This window comes from Equus przewalskii, chromosome 28, assembly GCF_037783145.1.
Source record: "Equus przewalskii isolate Varuska chromosome 28, EquPr2, whole genome shotgun sequence".
NCBI lineage: Eukaryota > Metazoa > Chordata > Mammalia > Perissodactyla > Equidae > Equus > Equus przewalskii.
The window spans coordinates 33,098,796-33,120,050 of NC_091858.1; the positions used below are offsets into that span (position 1 = coordinate 33,098,796).

General features: G+C 40.6%; 1 protein-coding gene across 15 annotated transcripts in view; it reads right to left on the reverse strand.

Annotated features, from left to right (window-relative positions):
* Positions 1-21,255, reverse strand: part of MCPH1 (microcephalin 1) — a 233,978-nt gene that overhangs the window by 130,166 nt on the left and 82,557 nt on the right. For 9 of the 15 annotated variants that reach the window (XM_070598595.1, XM_070598597.1, XM_070598592.1 and 6 more), the window contains exons 10-11: positions 18,803-18,840; positions 15,892-16,054 (exon numbers count right to left, since the gene is read on the reverse strand). In XM_070598595.1, the coding sequence (XP_070454696.1) occupies positions 15,892-16,054; positions 18,803-18,840 (201 nt within the window). Of the gene's footprint in view, positions 1-15,879; positions 16,055-18,802; positions 18,841-21,255 lie in introns of all 15 variants that reach the window. The other 6 variants (XM_070598596.1, XM_070598586.1, XM_070598584.1 and 3 more) reach the window with 1 other exon arrangement.

A 21,255-nucleotide genomic window follows, 5' to 3' on the forward strand; every position in this document is an offset into this window, starting at 1 on the left:
TGATTTCTTTCATAAGAGGTCTGTAGTTTTCAGTATACAGATCCTGCAAATATTTTGTCAGATTTAAACTTAAATATTTCAATTTCTGGGGATGCTAATATAAATGGCATTTTTAAAAAGTTAGCATTTCAGGTGTTTATTGCTAGTACACAGAAATACCACTAAATTTTGTATATTGACCTTATATCCTGTAACCTTGTTGAACTCAAGGTTGTAGGAGATTTTTGGAGGTTTGTTGACATTTTATCTGAACACAATCATGTCTTATGTGAATAGACAGTTTTATTTCTTCCTTTCCCAATCTGTATGCATATTTTTTCTTGCCTTACTGCACTGGCTAGGAATTCTAATGCAATGCAGAAGAGAAATAATGAGAGCATTAAAGCTGCTTGAACTACTTTGTGAGGCAGGTGAATTTGTTTTATTATAACGGCATAAACCCAAAGCGTTCTTGTGTATAAATTAATGTAGCTATGGAAAGCACAAGGTTTCTTTGTTTCACTTTGTTTTTAAGTAACAAAGTATTGTCATCTAGCACTGGTGCTGGCTAGTGGTCACGAGCTTTTATTAGCTGCTTCAACTTCCTATTCCCCAAAGAATAATTAGAAAATTCTGAGTGATCAAAAGGACTATAGCTCAGGATCAGTACATGCCACTTTCTGAACCAGAAGTGATCAAATTAATTTTTCTTAACATTCACCTTAATTTCTTAATATTTTATTAATTGCCTAAGAAATTTTCCTCAGCTGTCTTTAAAAAACTAATTTACTCACAAATTATTTAATAAGCAAAAACACTAAACAAGGTACCCTTAATTTTTGACTTCTCAAAAAAAAAATTTCAGAGTGAGGGAAAATAATACAGAATTATTTCAATGTACAACTGATGAAAGAGGTTGGGATGAGAGAAAAAATGACCTATAAGAGGGATTTTAGATAACACTTGAAAAAATAAATGACCCCAGATGATACAGATTTGCTACCCATATGAAAATTACAACTGTACTATGTAGCTGATTTCACTCTCTTGAGAGCACTACTGATAGTGTTGAAAACATTTATTAACATTCACAATTTCTTATTGTAATTGTAATATTAAGTCTATTCCAAGTTTCTAAATAGCCAGCCGAATCAATCATTGCTTTTGGACCCGTCTCCAGAGCATATCACCTACCATACATAATTGTTAAATTCCATGCAGTTGTGGTACCAAGAATACTTGGGAGAACACAGCAGATAAGGAAAAAAGAGGCCCTCGTTGTGGGAAACGTCAACAATATTCTTTGCATACAAAAGACTTTATATTGTGCGGAACAGCTGATTTATTAAAACTCAAATCTGACAGAAACTTGCACCACAGATTTAACCCATGGGAATCTCGTTAATTTCAAATAGTTCCACACTATCCTTTATCCTCTACTTTCATCACTGAAAAGAGAGTGGGCCTGTCTGCACCAGTCTGCACACTACTTGTCCTTCCTCCACCCACTGTGGTAAGAAATTTGGTTGTTACAGTTTACAGGAGTAGGGAAATATATATTCAACATTTGCAAATCTCTTCTTTCCTATACAGGAGTAAAAAAAAAGAGTAATTATTAATTTTCGGCTATTTTAAGCTAACAACAAAATTATAAAACTCAAGTTACAAATATTTTTCTCATCAGATTACACAGATTCTTTGCCTCAGTTATGAGACAATGGATTTTCTCAAACAACAACACCTTAAGAGAATCTACTACTGTGTACATCGTTTTGATTTTTTTCTAGAGGGAGAATAATAGCATTTGTGTTTCTCGCACAACTAGACAGTATTATGTGCTGGTTAAGAACACAGAACCCAGGCAACTGAATTAAACCAATCTCCATCTCTTCATACTTTTGCGACAAGAGGCAAGTTAGTTAAACTTTCAGTCACATGAAAACATTAAACATCATTATAAATTACAGAAGTATCCATGTAGTTAAAAAAAATAGTTGTTGCAATGAAGTTATTTCTAGGTTAAACTTCCAGAGAAAAAATTGGGGCTATCAATGGTATAATTTTTAATAACAAAATAATAGGGTGCTTATGTTCTGAACACTTTGGAGCCAGAAAACAGAGGAGGTCTAGTCTTCCGAAAAGACCAACTTGAACTGGCAAAATTTCAAGGCAATAATATTTGTTCCAAAATAAGCCGTTCCTCTGTATTTCCAACACATCTCAGAACATCGAGAAATGCTTTCTATAATTCCATAAAGTTATTTTAAAAGTACAAACCTATTCAGTAGATGTAATGACTGCCTCAGTGAGGCAATTTCCCATCTATGATTTTTTAAAATTGAGGTGAAATTCACATAATATACAATTAACCATTTTAAAGTGTACAGTTCAGCGGCATCTAGTATATTCACAATGTTGTGAAACCATCACCTCTTTCTAGTTTCAAAACTTTTTAATCACCCCAGGAACACACCCCCTACCCATTAAGCAATTCTTCTTCATGTTCCCTTCCACTCCACCCTCTGCTAACTACTATCAGCCTCCTGTCTGCAAATTTGCCTATTTCGGATATATCATATGAAAGGAACCCTAAAATGTGTGACCTTTTGAATTGGCTTCTTTCACTTGGCATAATGTTTTCAAGGTTCATTCAAGATATGATTTGAATGAAGATGGGTGATAGACGTCAAAAAATGCTTGTTCCATAACCACAGTAATTAACATTTATTGAGTGCTTACTGGGCACTTTATTTAGAGGATCTTTCCGTCTTTTTACAGATAAGGAAACTGAGGCTTAAACAGTTTAACAGCTTCACTTGTCACAGAGCTAGTAAGGGGCAAGGTTAGCATTAAAATTCACTCTCGTATCCATTAACCTTTTAAAAATGAATTAAGGTGGTATGCAAACACGAAATGAATATATCAAAGTTTACTGCAGTAGAAGATAAAAGCATTCTCTAGGTTGTCTCTGGAAGTAGACACTGGAAAGTATAAATATGGGCTACAAGTGGAGGAAAAGCTGAATTCAACTTAAAAACTCACCATTTTCAAGCACTGTGACTAAACCATTCAAGTCTCAGTTTCCACCAAGGATTATTGTCCTGACTAGCTGAGGGAGCATATGCAAATCTCTTCACAAGGCAGCTCCCTATCTTTAATCTTCTATGTGACTAACACCATCTGGCAGCAGCCCCATCTCCACCTCCACATATGGCTGGCTGGTCTCTAGCACCTTCCTATTCAGCACGTGATGGTCGGGCCAGCAGCCTGCACATCACCTGGGAGCTGCAACAAAGGGAGCAGCTTGGGACCCAGACGTTCTGCATCAGAATCTGCATTTTAATAAGATCCCCAGGGGATCCACACGTTATTAAGGTCGAGAAAGCTCTGCTCCAACTGTCTCAAAAAAGAAAGTGGCTGGAAACCAAAACCTTAACACACCTATTTAACCAAGACAGAGAGGATAAGCAATAAAGTACTAAAAATAAGTAGTTAAGAACTCTTTTCCCTCATATTAACTGACAGAGACTAAATACTGATAGTAAGACGAAAAAGAAGCTGCATGTTGATATATGTTTGAATATTCTTAAAAAAAGTTTAGCTGTATAGTACACAGGCATTTACGTTAGATTTATACTGTCCGTATTTTACCCAATATTTTCCAGCATACAAAAATGAAAGCGGATTTTTCTTGGATTTTAGAGCTTCACTGTTCACTATTAGCCTCTTTTTACACATTGCTAAGCAGAGAGGAGGGTGAGCCAGCATTTCACCACACACTTAAATGTGAAGCCCAAACATCTTTATAAATAACACGAGCTCGTACTTCTCTTATCATAATGAAAACAAAGAAATAAATATGACACATTCCAATGTAACTAAAATAAATAGCAGAAACATCACATCGCTGTATGAAAACAAAGCAGAAATTATTATTATCATCACAGACAATAAACCAAATATTATGGCTACTATGAGCAATCACTGTTTTTTCTTCTTTCCGTGAATTTGAGTTATAAAGATTTTTTTCTTAAATGAGCATCAGGTCATTTTACTTTAATGAATTTTAACAAGAAACACATGAACTACATGGATACTTTTGCAATTTACAATCATGTACAGTGTTTTTATATGACATTTCTAGCTTATCAGCGGCAAGAAGACATTCTGAGATTTTTAAAAGAAATAAAATGTATGTGTAGTCATCCAGCTACTTATTTATTCATTCAACAAGTAACTGCTGTGCTCTGCGTTCCATCCTGGGTCCTGGGCCAAGGATGTACGGACAGGAGGAGTCTCTGTGCTCAAAGAACCTGTAAGCACTGAATAACCAGTGTCTGCTAAAAAGGTACTACTCTAATGTTTGAAACATTCTTTGTTTCGCCCCGTCCCTTGTGGCAAGGAGGGTTGGCTATCTCTAAGTTTTACTACCAAAAATACTGTTTACAATTTAACAACTGAAATAAACGTTCCATTTCAACAAGGGGTACACGGAATATTAGGAACACATACAAAGAAAAAAAAAACCCGTGTGAAACATTAAATGCTTGTGTACTATTCTTTCTTGTTTTGTTGTTATCCAACAAAACCAAAAACAGAAAAAGTTACATGAAACAAAGTTTGGTGGAGATGTGTTTCTTGACTCACCAAAGGATACTCTCCGAATGTGAGTGACAGGGCAAAGGGTGGGCAGCCTGCTGCGGAAGGGCAGGAAGGATCATGGCAAGGACGAGAGCACTTCATCCTGCCCCAGCCTCATGATAGCCAACAACCAGAGGTCACACAACCGCATATGTGTCAAGGCTAATGTCTGTATGTTTGTGTGCTACCTGAGAACCATCAGTGTTTGATCAATTATTAGGACGCAGAACTTTAATGTTCAAGCAGGGGAACTTTCTTTCAAAAGAAAAAAGAACAATAAAAAAGAACTAAGAAAGATATGTATCACACACCTAAGGCAAGCTGTTATCATCAGTTGACAAAATCACTTTTAGTTATGCATTTCTCATTTTCGAGTAAAGAAAAGCCCAAAACCTTTTCTGTTGAGAACGTTCAGGGCAACGAATTTTAGGAGAAATGTCCTCTGTGGATCATACAGAGAAAGTATCAGACAGCAAAATGTACACTATTATCAATTACAGTTTTAAAAAATGTTCAACAGTTTTCTAAAGTCCAGTATTTCTTATATCAGTTCTCTCCAAAATCTAATATTATCACTGAAGCCTGATTCACAGAGGATACTTACACAGGCACTAATAGAGTTCAAGTATGATGTTTCTTGGCAATTTATTTTGACTCAGGAAGAGAGCTTAGAAACCTAAAAGAATGGATAGTTAACACTGTCCCCAACATGCCCAATGGCTATCTAAAGGATGGATAGCTGAAGACAATTTTCAAAAAGTTCTGGAGAATCAAATCATGGTTGAATTTTCTGATGAGAACCTACAATTAAAATATTCTGTTATTTAAAGTGAGAACTGCTTCACTGGGATGTCAGAAACCAAAGTGAAAACTCAGGAACTCAACAGAAAGTTGCAGAGGTTACATAATATAGATGTACCTTTAGGCACAGCTGAAGTTTTTTTCTAAAAATGAGCTTTGAATTTGTGATACAATTCAGCACGGATTAAGTTGAGGTCCTAGAGTTCTCAACCATGAGGCGAGGAAGAGATAACTGGAAGTTTAAAAAAACTAAGAACTCGCGTTATTTCTCAGTTGTCCCAAGTTAAACCAAACAAAATGAAAAGCAGTGTGGCCCCTGGAGTCTATATTTTGAAAAGGACAGGCAGCAACAAGTACGGAACAAGGGCGAATCACGTGATTTGCTCATTTTCAGCCGTATCCATTTAAACAGTTTGCCAGACATAGCAACTTTTGTTTTAATATACATAACCATAACCTTAATCCAGTTTTTTTCCCCCCACTAAACCACTAGCTTTAGGTGCTTCACAAGACCACTCCCAACTCATTATAATAAAGCCAAATAGTCACCAGAAATGCTGTCTTTCCACTGGCCATGCTACAAGGTTTGAATCACGTTTCACATCGCCCCAGCTAGCCGTCAAGACCAGTATCTCTGATCTAGTCACAGCAAGAGGTCTAGAAACAGTTCTGCACACTCACTGCTTCACTTCTTTACCGACGCTCACTCTTCAACCGTCCTCATCATTAAACTTGCTGTTTCCAAGGTCTGACAACATCCACCTAGTCAAATCCAACCCCCATTTCTCTGTCTTCACCTTATTAGCCTTTCAGCAGCATCCAACCTACATGCTCTCCTTCCTGAGACAGTTCCTCTTCCCGCTGAGCATCGCATTCTCCTAGTGTTCTGCCTACGCCACCGCCTCCTCCTCCTTGGTGCCCTTGCTCCTCCTCCACCTCCCTGACTTCTCAATGTTGGCACAGCCCAGGCTTAGTCCTAACCTCAGTCCTCTCCTCGTTGTGCACTCACTGCCTAGGTACTATGGCTTGAAAGACCATCCATGCACTAATGGTTCCCAAATGAATATTTACAGTCCCAATATTTGCCCTAAAAACATATCTATTTAATGTGATATGTGATGTCTCTTCTTGAATGTCTAATAGGGATCTCACACTCAATATACAGATATCAGAATTTTTTTGTTGTACCCCAAACCTGCAAACATTTTTCTCCCCTAGTATTCCCCACCTCAGTAAGTGACACCACTATCTACCCTCAGTTGTTCAAGTAAAAAATTTAGGTAGGAGCATCTTGACTTCTCTATCCCCACATACCACATTTATCACATCCTCTTAGATCTTCCTAAAAAGTACACCAATCTGATCTCTTCTCTCCACCTATCCACCACCCCAGTCACAACCATTATAATGTCTCACCTAGACGACCACAGTTGCCTCCGTCGGTCACGCTGCTTCTGCTCTTACCTCCCTGCAATCCATTCGCGACACAGAAGCCAGAGATAAAAGCCTGTCACTCTCTAGTTAAAATACTCCAGTGGTTTCCCAAACTCACGATCGTGACCTACAGAGCCAAGCTTTGGTCCCTTATGTCCTCTCCAAAGGCCCATCCTTCTTCTTCTCGTTCTAAGTGCTTCAGAGATTTCTCTTCCATACAAAGTTTCAGCCTGAGGACCCATGCACTAGCTTTTCTATGCCAAGTGTATTAAGTAGATTCTGTCTAACACCTTTACAAAATTAAAGAACAAATTACTAACGTAAAGATACGAATTCCAAAAATGATGATGGACCCTCATTCATAATACAGTCAATTGGTGTGTTCCCGAGTGCCTCTGCAGCCTTCTTGCTCTAAAAAACAATTTTCACTCCTTCAAACTCCATTGCTAGTCATTCCTAGATGACAATCACAGTCCTGTTCATGCATCTTTTCAAATGTCTTCATGAAGGGCAACACCAAAGCCCTCAATTTTCCAGGTCAATCACTTTTTCCTATCTGCCTTCAATCATAGATTATGTAACTGGGAAAGCACAGGGCCTCCATGGAAAAAGCACACCCTGGGGACTTGCCAGGATGAACAAAAGGATGGCAGTGGGAGGGTGGAGGGACTAAATAGGACCACCTGCTTCCTGTGGTCCCAAGGGTCAGTTCTCCTGCAGCTTGCATGAGGTTCTGCAGAGAAAGACCTTGGGCAGTTTTCAGTAACTACCTCAAATGAAAGGAGCAAAGTACTACAGGTTAAATGTCTGTCCACAAACAGAATCCATTATTTTAATAATGAAAGTTTATAAATTAGGTGTACTATTTATAGTCACTTCCTTAGGACAATGCCTTTTATCAAGACTTCCAAAGATCCACATTCAAGTCAGACAAGCTATTTTTCCTAGTGTCTCCATCACTAGACACAAACAGGGTCCTTCTCTACTGCAAAAATGTTCCATAAGGATCCAATGAGACCGTGGGTATGAAAACGCTTTTTGAAGGATAAGTACTTTATCAAGGTATAATCTTTAGCAGAGGAAAAAGAACTGTGGAATCCAGCCAATGAAGGTTCAAAAACCCAAGATGGGGATCCTAGTCAGCTTGGCGTCATCAATGCATAGCATATGGTTGCAGCCAATAAATGTTTGCTAGAGAGAACTTAAGAAAACAGCTCAAAAACGCTGGTGTCAAATATGGTATACCAGGTACTTTGCGTCTGCAAATTATTCTTAGAATGTGTACAGAAGTTAATCTGCCAACGTAAGGTAAAAAAAGAGAATGGTTTTCAAGATGATTCTTCTGAAGAGTCTTAGGCAGGCAGTGTGATATACTAGAACACCAGTGAAAAACCCAGACTCCAGCCTGGTTCTACCACTGGTTATAATTCAGGAGAGTGAGCACTCTTCAGGGTGAAACAAGAGGCATGGGAGGCATGAGCTACGTGTTTCATTCTAACTCTAACATAGATTCCGTGTTCCTGCCAATAAAATCAGACTCACCGCTTACTGAATTCAATGTGAGAAAGCCAAAACTGAATCACATTATATCAAGAAAACTGACTCATTATGACATCACTTTTTGATTTATGAAACACTTGATTATAAAGTGGCTTTTTGTCCTTTTGTTAATAGTTAACTGTCTTGAAATTTGGCTGTAGGACTGACTTAGCTTCTAAACTCTTTATCTGCATTTAAACTGATTGAGCTTTAAAACCCTGAATCAAGCCTTGTTCATAAGCTGTTTGGAATCAACGTTTTTCAATAATGTGAATATAGGCTGAGTCACTCCTCACTTCTCTGCTGTATCTTAGAAGGGTGGACAGAGTCATATGCAAGGGAAGGTCACAGGCACTCCACTGCCTTTCACCGAACACGAGTAGTGTAAAACTAAAGGGGAACTGTAGATAAGTCAGAGGAGAATGTGGGAAACACCAAATAAGTGAGGGTCAAAAGACAGGAGTATCTAAAGAATTCAAAGAGCACTATGCTAGAACACAATACAACAAAAAGCTTCAGTCTAAAGGGACACTTTGGTCAAGTCGATTTCTTTATTTTTCTGTTGTGTTACTTCCTGTCTCCCACGAATAGGAAATAGAGCAACTCCTGACACGGTTTTCTATTTCTATGTATCTGCCAGACAATTCAGTCACGAAGCAGGAAAAGCACAAGTTATTCTCTTTGCTGAAAACAGCAGCGCTAACAATGGAGGTAGGAACTGCTGTAAACACATAGAAATTGCCGACACAGTTAAAAAAAAAAAAAAAGATTAAGTGAAAATTCAAACTGAATTTTGTTATACAATCACCATAATCTTTTTGATATGCCTAACTGGGCCACATACAACCATCCAATTCTGAAGAACTACTAGAACTCTCCTTTACAAGAAATTTCCAGAGAATACCACACAAACCCTGAAATAAAAACATTCTCAGTAATGTTTTTCTTGGAGGCAAATTTACACTGCTAGCCAAAGAGAATATTTTAAGAATCCCCCAAATTGCATTGGGGACAAGGAAAAAGGAGGAGGCCCAGAGAGAGAGAATCATTCCTTTATACAAAGACAAAGGGATCCTTAAAGTATACAGCATGGACACTTTGAATCTTGACCCCAAAAGAAAGCGCAACCTGTGAAGTTCATATCTAAAGTTATACACAAGTTGCATTAAATCGTGCATTGAGCTTTAGAAATTATGTAGAGTGACTTTATAAATGGCAGGGGCAACTGTTCTCTCTCAAAAGTTTCCCAAGTTTGTCTGATTGAATTTCTTTAGACAATTAATGGAAGAGGCCATGTGAGAAGAAGCAATTATCTGTCTTATTTAAGACTGAAGATAAACAGGGAAAGAGATTCAGTCCATTTCTAAACTTCTTTTTTCTTAGGTCAGCAATAATCTATTATCAACAACAAACATGTAACACCTGCTGGAAACATTTGACAGTCATCACAACTACAGGAACAGATATTTCACTTAGTGAAGTGTTTAGGCATCATCATAAAGCAATGTCTGTAGCTGTTCTCACAGAAAGATACACAACTCAAAATCTGAGAGTGACCACTTGCAGTGATAGTCTGATGGTTTTGGAGAAAGTTAAAATAGACGAAAATCAGTACTACGGTGGCTTTAAGAGAAGTGGTGTTTCAAATAACACTGAATATCTCCAGAGAAGGAAGGGTACTCTTCTGAGTTCCCTTAAAGGACAAATGCAGGCACATTCCGATCGTCTACCAAGACCATACCAAGTTCCCAGCCTCATCTCATGTTCCCCTCCCCAGTGAAGGCCCCCCATCATTCAGACTCCACAGACCCTATTTTCCTGCAAGTGCCAGCAGCATTCATGAGCTTTCATGGATACCCCTCAGTGTTAGGATGGACTGGACTAGTCCATGGCAAAGTTATCAATGGTCCAGAGCAAAAGTATCTTTAATTTTAGGGTTAATGCATTCTTTCTGTTTATAAAACTATGGTTACAGCACATGGTAATTGATTCTTATAGCTCTTTGGGGGGAAGTTAATACATTGTTGTTTCTGGTGTAACGCTAACATTTATTAAGTTCTTACTTTCCGCCAGTCACCATTATGAGCACGGTGCATGTTTAACTCTTAGCTTGCACACAATCCCATGAAGGACACACTGTCATCGGCTCCATTTCACAAACGAGGGACTGCAGGTTGGTGAGATGGAGCACCTTACTTAAGGCCACCTGGCTAGGAAGTCCCCAGCACTCAGGCAATTCAACTGAATCTAATCCCTTTTTATGTGAGGATGGAGGTTAACTTCCGGTCCATGAAATCTCTAACCCTGGGAGCAGCGTGGCATTTATTCTGTACTGGATTATTTTCTTATTGGTTTCAGGTTATCACCTTACTAACTGGTAAAAGATCAGAGGCCTGGATCTTGTGTTACAGTTTTGAGGGTCTTCTACTTCAAAATAACTTCAATGTATATGTACTGCCAATTTGGACATTATAAATGATGATAATAAATAGGAATATATGGGACTTAGAGCACACATGTATGTATGTATTTTCATATGTGTATGGATGTGTGTTTTCAGTGTAATTATGTAAACAGTAATCGCCTTTTCACTCCATTCTTTCTCTCTGAACAGCTATTTGTCGATTTCTGTCTTCCTAGTAGAAGGTATTGGACATATGAGATATTAGGTAATTAAAATATACAAACCTCTCAGAAGTCATATCTTACAGAAGAACCTGTGGCTTAATTAGTGGGTTAGTACGGGGAAAATAATATTAAATTTTGAGACAGCTGCTTTACCACTACTTAAAATCACTATACTGGTATATAAAATACATTAGCGTTGTCTTGCTAGAGCTAAAACCCCGAGGGCGGCTTTCAGGCCTCAGCTCCCTCAGTCTCGCCTCCTCTCTCGTCCTGGAGGTCCGCACAGCTGGTCCTCCCCCTGCAGGTTGGCTGAGCTCCCGGCCAGCATCGCCCAGGGAGCCCCACGCCACGAAAGAACATGAACAGCTTCGGGATGGTTGGAGAACTGAGGCAATCTATTTTATTCTTTTTGTAAGCATTTCTTCTTTAATTTTTTCTTAATGTCTGTTTCTCAACTGTCTTTCTTTTTGTTTACAATCAACATGCCAGCTCTGCAGCCCAGCAGTTCTGAAACACGTTGTTGGCAGGGCTGGTTCCTTTGGAGGCGCGGAGGGAGAATCTGGCCCGGCCTCTCTCCAGCTTCTGGTGGCTGCCGGCAATCCTTTGTGCTCCTTGGCTTGTCGCAGCACTGGTGTCTCTTACAGGCTTCATGACATCTGTCTTTGTGGGTAGGAGGAAAGGGAACCCTGCTGTAGAGTATCACTCTGAAATCATTACGGGTCTTTGACAAATCATCATCTTCTTACCAACTACTATGCAGTTGTTCAAGTCAATAAACTCAGAATTATCCCTAACTCTGTTTCCCCTCACAACCTCCAGCCCATCTATGAGAAAATCTTTGAACTCGACCCTCACAATGTTATCCAAATTGGAGAGCGTCCTGCCACCTCCACTCCTCCTGCCACCTCCTCCCCTCCTGACACCTCCACTCCTCTTGACACCTCCCCCCTCCTGGCACCTGCCCCCCCTCCTGCCACCTCTCCCCCTGCCACCTCTACTCCTCCTGACACCTCCACTCCTCCTCCCCTCCTGCCACTTCCAGTCCTCCTGCCATCTCCACTCCACCTGCCACCTCCCCCCCTGCCACCTCCACTCCTTCTGCCACCTCCACTCCTCCTGCTACCTCCTCCCCTCCTGCTAGCTCCTCCCCTCCTGCTAGCTCCTCCCCCTCCTGCCACCTTCTCTCCTGCCACCTCCACTCCTTCTGCCACCTCCTCCCCTCCTGTCAACTCCACTCTTCCTGCCACTTCCTCCCCACTTGCCACCTCCACTCCTCCTGCCACCAATCCAAGCTGCCGTTTTCTCCCACTTGAATGCTGACCTCAACAGCCTGAGAACAGGTCCCTGATGCCATTCCTGCCTCCCCATAGTGAGCCACCGTCCTTTGAAAATCACAAGTCAGATCATCCTGCTCCCCTGATAGAAAGCTTCCCACGGTTTATCGCGACACAAAGAATAGAATCCAAACACTTGACACGGCCACAGCTCCCTTCGCCATCTGGCTCTCTAGTCTCATCTACTTCTTTTTCTCTTGGCTTCCTCCATCAGCTTTCTTGCTGTTCCTCAAACACACTGTTTCTGCCTTAGGGATTTTCCCTTATTGTGGCAGTCTGGCGCCTCACAGTCTGCACCTGGAGTGCTGACTTTATAGGAACTGCCTGGGAAGGCCAACAGCCCAACACCTGGAGGCCTGGGGTCCTGTGGGGAGAAGGTGGCGCATCTGGAGGAAGTGGAGCTTGGGGCAGTCCTCCTAAGGGAGCCGAGGACAGTCCTACCCTGAGGCCAGCTGGCTCACGGGCAGTCAGCCCACAGTGCAAGAGGGATTCATCCACGTTCATCCACGTTGTGGCACGTCTCCTCATTGCTCTTCACCACTGAGCAGTGCTCCATTGGAGGAGTGGACCTGTTTGTTTATCCATTCACCCACTGAGGGACATTCGTGTTTCCAGGTTTGGGCGATTACAAGCAAAGCTGCTACGACATTGCTGTACAGATTTTTGTGTGAGCATAAGCTTTCATCTCTCCAAACAAATGACTGAGGACCGGGGTTGCTGGGTGAGATGGCAAGTGTACATTTAACTTCATGTGAAACTGCCAAGCCGTTTCTCAGCGTGGTTGGACCGTCTCCATTCCCACCAGCAGTGTGTGAGAATCCAGATGCTCTGCATCCCTGCTAGAGGACTGTCAACGTATTTCATAGTTTAGCCGTTCTGCTAGCTACGCAGTGGTGTCTCATTATGGTTTTAAGTGACGTTGAGCAGGTTTTCATGTACTTATTTGCCATCTGTATATCTTTGATAAAGTGTTCAAATTTTTTTTTTTTGCCAATTTTTGTTTGGGTTGTTTGTTTTCTTATTTTTGGATGTAAGTTCTTTGTCAGATGAGATTTGCAAATATTTTCTCCTGGTCTCTTTATAATGTTCTTCACAGAGTAAAAATTCTCAATTTTGATAATGTCTAATTTATTAATTTTTTTCTCTTACACATCATGCTTTTGGTGTTGTATCTAAGAACTCTACCTAAACCAAGGCATGAAGACTCTTCTCCTATGTTTACCTTTAAGAGTTTTGTCATTGTGCCTGTTAGTCTCCGATCCGTTTTGAGGTAGTTTCTGTATGCAGGGTGAGGTAGGTTCATTTTTTTTGCACATAGATGTCCAATTGCTCCAGCACCGTTTGTCGGAAAGACTGACCTTTCTCTGCTGAATTGCCTCTGCAGCTTTGTGAAAACCAGCGGGCCATATCTGTGCGGCTCTATTTCTGGACTGTCCGTTCCGTTCCATTACGTCTGTCCTTCCACTGATACCACGTTGTCTTGATTACCGCAGCTTCAAAGGACGCCTTAAAATCAGGCAGTGTTAGTCCTCCAACCTTGCGCTTCTTTTTCAAAACGGTTTTAGTTATGCTAGTTCCTTTTTCCCTATACATACATTTTAGAATCAGCTTGCCCATATCTTCAAAGAATCATCCTGAGATTTTGATTGGTGATGTGTGAAATCTACAGGTCATTTTGGGGAGGAGTGACATTTTAACCACATGGAGTCTTCCAACTCATGAACACAGTATGTCTCTCCATTTATTTAGTTCTTCGATTTTTTTAAATCAGTGTTTTGTAGTTTTCAGCCTACAGATCCTGCACCTATTTTTATGCTAGATTTATACTTAAATATTTCCATGTTGTATCCTTGTAGGCTGACAATTTGCCGAACTCACTTATTAGTTCTAGGAGCTTTTTGTAGATTTCTTGTGATTACCTGCATGGACAATCATGTCTACGAACAGAGATAGTTTCATTTCTTCCTCTCCAACCTAAATGCCTTGTATGTCGTTTTCTTGCCTTATTGCACTTGTACATCATTCATTCACTTATGTGACTGAATGGCCCAGGTTCCTCCCTCCAGGCAGAAGGCCCAGGTGGGCAGTGCTGTCTGAGCACCAGAAGGTTGTTAAATGACAGGTTTTACTTCCTGCCTTTCTCACAGATAATGGTGACTCCCACATACAGTGACTGTGAGCTAAATTTGCCTCCGGTTCTGTTTCTACACACGATTAGTGGGAGAATACTGGCAGTACACTGAGCAAACACATGGAGGCATCCAGGGAGTCGGTCCTTACAAAGGGCGGCAGCGAATGCTGAGTCTCATGTCTGACCTCTCTGGTCTGCTCAAAGTCCCAGAAGAATAGGTTGGATACAGAATCAAGTACAGATGTGTATCTTCGTGACAGATAAAGAACATTTTTTCCTCTGAGGCACGAGGGAAGGAAGAGCTGACTGATGAAGATACAGAGACATTGTACATTGGACGGAAAGAAAACAGGGTAGTCATTCGTGGAAGCTAGAGTTATAAGTGATATTTCATACAAATCAATGTGGATTAGTACCAATAGATAATTAGGTAAAGTACTCCCCAACTGCCACCAATGCAAATACTACTTTGTTAGGGAATTTCTACCTTTTCCACTTCATGACTTTAAGCACTAATGTCTTAAATCTCTTGTATCAGGGAGCTTCAGGGCTAAATTATGACACGGGAAAGACCACAGTGGTTCTTAAAAACATCTGTAGTTTGCTTGCAAATTATAATTCCACTGGTTTAAATTAACACGGTATTAATATAATACATTCTTAGTGGGAGGAGGAAGGAAGGTGGATACTTAGCAGACACAAACTAACACAAGTAACAAATGACGCCACTCTCATCAGACAGCAATGTTTCAGGGTGAACACCGGTTGACGATTGAAGTAAAAATAGAAAGAACAAGAAACAAATTAAATTTTTATGAATAATGAAAATGATGTTTTTTTCCCCCAGAAAACTACCTTTAATGCACAGAAATAAGGGCAAGTAATGTTACAGATAGATATGGGTAAGATAAAACATATCCAAATGGGATTAAATGAACATGTTTCATCCTAAGTAAATCCATCTGTAAAAACAATCGCTGAATTCTTTTGGCTTTTTAAACCATCGCTAACATAGGTCACACTATTTCTTGGTCAAACACAGAAGAAAGTGCACTGGACTGTGAGAACATGCATTCTGTGTTTTCATTCCGAGTCTGCTCTGACCCTGCTTCTGCCAGGGGCCGAGAGGTCTTTATCTGGAAGGCGGCTCCTTCTCCTGCTCTCCGTCCTCACCACGGGACTCCTGTGCCTGAGGGATCAGCAGTGGCTGAAGGCTGATGAGCCAGAGGGAGAAGAGTTCGAGGACAGAACAGCATTCACCGCTCACAGGAAAGTGTGCAAACTGACAAGGATGTGCATCGGCATGAATTTAGGGTCCCCACCTCGGAGGACCAAATCTATCAAAATGCCTTCTGTCTTAGAATACGTAACTGAGACACACATTGTGCTTACATCACTGCTCACCCATTCGTAAGAGAGAATCCAGCAGCCGCGTGCGATTCCCAGCAGCACATTCAGCGTGCGCACAGGCTTCCCCACGAGCACGTGAGTGGTCGTTTCACACACTTCCGGGGCAAAGGAAAAGCCCTTCAATTTGTTCAGAACCTGGATGATGATGTTCTGCTTTCTATTAAATAGGAAGAAAAAAATCAACAAAATGAATATGTTTTCTGCACATGAATAGCGAGCTGATTACATTGAATAAAAAACTCAAAACCTAGAAAGCTAAAATTCTACGCTGATTTCAGCTATGGTGTTCATGTCTTAATTTCTTTACAGTCAATGACTTGAAATTTGGGGAAGTAAAAAAACTTTAGCTGTAAACTCCAACTGTCAATTTTAATGGCCGAGAGAACTGTGGTCCCAAGGCTGTAAATGGCTTCCCCAGACCCTGTGGGTAGGACTGCAGTCAGCACCAGAAACAAGACCTCCTGAGACCAGCTTAGTGCTCTGCCCACCACAGCAACTATTTACTTTTTTTTTGGTGAAGAAGATTGGCCCTGAGCTAACATCTGTTGACAATCTTCCTCTTTTTGCTTGAGGAAGTTTGTCACTGAGCTAACATCTGTGCCAATATTCCTCTGTTTTCCATGTGGGATGCTGCCACAGCATAGCTTGATGAGTAGTGTTTAGGTCTACGCCCCAGATCCAAACCCGTGAACCCTGGGCCACTCAAGCAGAGCTTGTGAACTAAACCACTACGCCACTGGACCAGCCCCAATTATTTGCTTCTTATGTTTATTTTAACCAATTTGTACATGGTGAGTACAAAGCTTCTCATTCACTTATTTTATTTTGAAAATAAAACATTTATTGGGAGTCAAACACAGTTTTTCTACCAAGCTGGGAAAAAAGTCCTTTTTAATTAAACCATCAGATCAAATCTTAGAGCAGAGGCTCCTTATTTTCACATAGCTCATCATGGCTTATCTTCTGGTCTGTCATTTCATTAATGCCTTAAGTACCTTTCTTTTTTGTTAAAATATTCTTCCTATCCAACTTCCTCACCAAATAACTCTCCATCCTTCCTCTCTTGCTTTTAAGATCACCTTTCTAAGCCCTTTAGTTCTGTACCTTGCTTTTCCCTCTCTCCCAGCAAATTTTGGAACTCCCCAGTGAAATACAAAGGGTATGTAGGGCTTTCTAAGCTACAATACACAGCGTGTTAAGAAATAAAATTCTTGGGGCTAGTCTGGTGGCATAGTAGTTAAATTTGTGCACTCTGCTTCAGCAGCCCCAGATTTGAGGGTTCGGATCCCGGGCGCAGACGTACACACTGCTCATTAAGCCACGCTGTGGTAGCATCCCACATGCAGAAGAGAGGAAGATTGGCACAGATGTTCGCTCAGGGCCAATCTTCCTCACTAAAAAAAAAGAAAGACAGAAAGAAAGAAAATTCTCTCCTCTCCAGAAATTGCATTACAAAGGGAAAAAGGCCGCTCTTGTCCATGCTTACACAGACTGCCTCCAATAATCTCCCTTCCACTTTATGCCACATGGATCTCCAGTGAACTTGGGTTTGTCAGTCACAAGCCTCATAAAACGAAAGGCTTGAACTACATCACAATTTTAAATTCCTAGAGACACCTAGGGTAGAGAAGACGAATGGGTCAAGACCTGGGCCCCATCCCATTACCACTTCAACTAGAGGATCTGTGCTTATTGGAATTGTGGGAAATTAAAGTTGGGAGGGGAAAGGCAAAGAAAACAAAAGCAAAAAGAAGTGAAAACCTCTAAGCCAAATGCTCTCCAGAACCCTTCATTTCGCTGTATTTATGATTTTCCTCATTACAAGTCTGGCAGCTGCCAGCTATTTGTTGGATTTGCTAATAAACAACAAGTGTTTTTTCAGGACATGGCTAATCAACACAGCATCAGAAAGTCTAGGTCTTAGTAACTTCAGACAAGAAGTATATGTGCGGAAAAAGAATAAAAAGAGAATGTGGCCTAAATGAAAAGTTTGATTTTCAAATCTTTGAGTGAGAAAATAATAGTTATTCATGTTTTTTTATTTGGAGCAAAAATATAGACTTTTAAAAATGCTATATGCCTATCGACTATTCATTTCTGTATTAAGAGTATTTCGAATGTCCAATATATTTCATAGGACATTAACGCAAATCGTGAGTGTGCTTTTTTTCACTAGTTAATGATGGTGTTTGAATTATCAGTCCTTTTAACTTCATGCCATGGGTAGGAAAAGGATCCTGCTACAGAAAGTGTTCTAAACGTGCACTCTTTTAGGGGCCTATTTTTCACTGAAATATCCCAATGGTTTGATGAACGTCTTAAATCCTTAAAACCTATGATTGATAGAAAAAAGACGGTTTTCCCCTCTAAACAGGAATTCAAAAATCTGTTACAAAAAATATAGTGCTGTGTTTTTGTTGGATGTACTTTATTGTGTTAAATGTTTAAGGAAGATGATAAGAGCATGCCAGCAAGCTATTAACTCTTCCACCAAATGTGTAGACGCTTGGTTTAATACAGTTGTAGACAGCTTTCCACCCGTGTTTCTTTGAGACCTTTGAGGGGAATGTTTCAGCCAGCGACGCTCCACTTAGTGAACACTCAGGCAGTGGGGGTGGTGGACACACGGAGCCATCAGGTATGAAGCAAGCAAGAGGACCAGAAAATCCCTAAGCCCTCTTAATGCTGTCTACACAACACAGAAAGCCTGCAGGGCTAACCTGTTCAGTCTTTTAACCATCTTTTTTTATTTCCAATGATCTTCTAACTCCAATATTAATTATATAGAGTAACAGCGATACAGTACAAATCTATGAGCTGCCCAAAAGCACAGCATCACAGTACACGAAAGAAAAGCCTAAAATTTTATATTGAGCAGAAAGTTATCAAAACAAGGAGTACTTACTCAGATGGCATGCTTGTCATGACTAATGTTCTTGTTGGCTAGAGATTTCAAAAGAGAAGGAACAAAAAACAGTCAAAAATATAAAAAATATTTTTTTCCCACAGAAATAAACTTTAATACTTTTTTTGAAAAGTTACATCACTTAAAAGTAAACACGTAAGCATATATCAAAGAAAAAAAACTTTGTATTTCTGGAAAAAAAACAGCCCAAGAGATAGAAACTCAGATACTATCCCTAAACGAGTCCAAAATAATACAGGACATGAAGCAGAAGAGCAAAACAGTGTTTCCCTCCAGAAGTCTGTTCCACTAGTTAAGCTGGCGGAACTCCAAACGTGCCAACCTGTTTATGGACTTCCGAGGAAGGAAAGGGTAAGAAAGGCATCTTTTTGAAGGCTTAAGAACCATTTTTCCCAAGGCTTCTAGGCAACTATGTTCTTGTCTCAGACATATGTACGTGATAACGCTTGTGCCTCTGTTGTATGGGTCAAGCAAATTCTTTAATCCCTTGCACAGGGAAGCACAGATAATGGGACTGCTTATGTATGTGTTGGCATCTCCTTTTAACCGGAATTGTAAATTTTTTTAAATAAAAGTTTTAAAATTTTTTTACTTATATAACAAATGCACACTGATGGCAAAAAAACTTAAATGCTTTGGACATACATAATTAGAAATATAAACTCCCCTGTAATTCCACCAGCCAAAAATAACTATTGCTTAATAATTTGTTATATATTCAGCCAAATGTTGTTTCTATGGGGGTGTATTTATAATTTTTTCAAAAACAAAAGCAAATGCACATTATTCACATACTTTTGCAACTCTTACGATATGCTTCAAATGCAACCAATTGCTTAGTATAACCATGAACTAAGCACGCCACACTTACTCGTGTCTTGAATGGTCCTCATGGACAAATGAGAAGGAGGAAAAAAAGGCATCCCAAGGACCCCAGGTGGACACACAGGATGGAGCTGAAGGGACTTGTGTACCATATGGGTGTACTTGGGGAAAGCAGAGGAAGGAGAATGAAGAGATAATATAAACCAAAAAGATGTTCAAAAGAAGAACTCAGGAGGCTGGCCCCGTGGCTGAGTGCTTAAGTTTGCGTCCTCTGTTTTGGTGGCCTGGGCTTCAACAGTTTGGAAGCTGGGCGCAGACCTACACACCGCTCGTCAAGCCATGCTGTGGTGGTGTTCCACATAGAAGAACTGGCATGACCTAAAACTAGGATATACAGCTGAGTACTGGGGCTTTGGGGAGAAAAAAAAAAGACGAAAATTGGCAACAGATGTTAGCTCAGGGCCAATATTCCTCACCAAAAAGCATATTAAACACCCCCCAAAAAACAAAACAAAGGGGCCGGCCCAGTGGCGCAGCAGTTAAGTGCACATGTTCCGCTCTGGCAGCCTGGGGTTCACCCGTTTGGATCCAAGGTGCGGACATGGCACTGCTTGGCAAGCTATGCTATGGTAGACATCCCACATATAAAGTAGAAGAAGATGGGCACGGATGTTAGCTCAGGGCCAGTCTTCCTCAGCAAGAAGAGGAAGATTCACAGCAGATGTTAGCTCAGGGCTAATCTTCCTCAAAAAAAAAAACTGAAGAACTCAGAGAGTGGCAGGGGAGCCACTAACAGATGACCGCTGCCCTGACTTTTATCCTTCAGGAACATTCTTTATTAGCTGTCATCTGTTTTGGACACAAGTGGAACAATTGCAGCACAGCAACCTGGGTTGGATCTGGAGACAAGGCCTTTATGTAGGAGTCTCTAAGCATCGGGTAAGATTCTGGATGAAACCTAATCCTCCTCTTCAGTGTCATCCTTGAATGACAGGCCCAGTGACGTGGCCAGCCCCCAGTAAAATCCAACAGAAGCCCATTCCATGGCATCCACTTTCTTCGGTGGAACCATCCAAAAGAAGCCGGTAGGGTTTCATCTACGGGAAGTGCCCGAAGTCTAGGACCAAGGGATGAAGTGGAACGGGAAAAGGAAATTCTCTTGACTTCTACAATGCTGGGTTCTTTTCCATGACGTCACCCTCAGACAATCTCTCTTCCTTACCTATACGCACTTTCGAGGTGGTCTCTCACATGGCCTTGTGGTTTACATACCAGCCACATGCTGACAATTCCCAATTTCGTATCTCTAGCGTAAACCTACTTCCTGACATCCAGACTCAAATATTCGACTGCTTACTTGATATCTCCATTTGGAAGTCTAAAAGGATCTCAAATTTGACATGTCCAAAGCTAAAATACTGTTCTAGTCAGGCAATTAGGCAAGAAAAGAAACAAAAGACATCCAAATTGGAAGGGAAGAAGTAAACCTATCTCTATTCACAAATGAGATGAGCTCATGAGCAGAACGCCCAAAGGAACCCAGAAAAACTGTCAGAACTAATAAACGAATTCAGCAAAGTTGCGGGATACAAAATCAGTGCATAAGA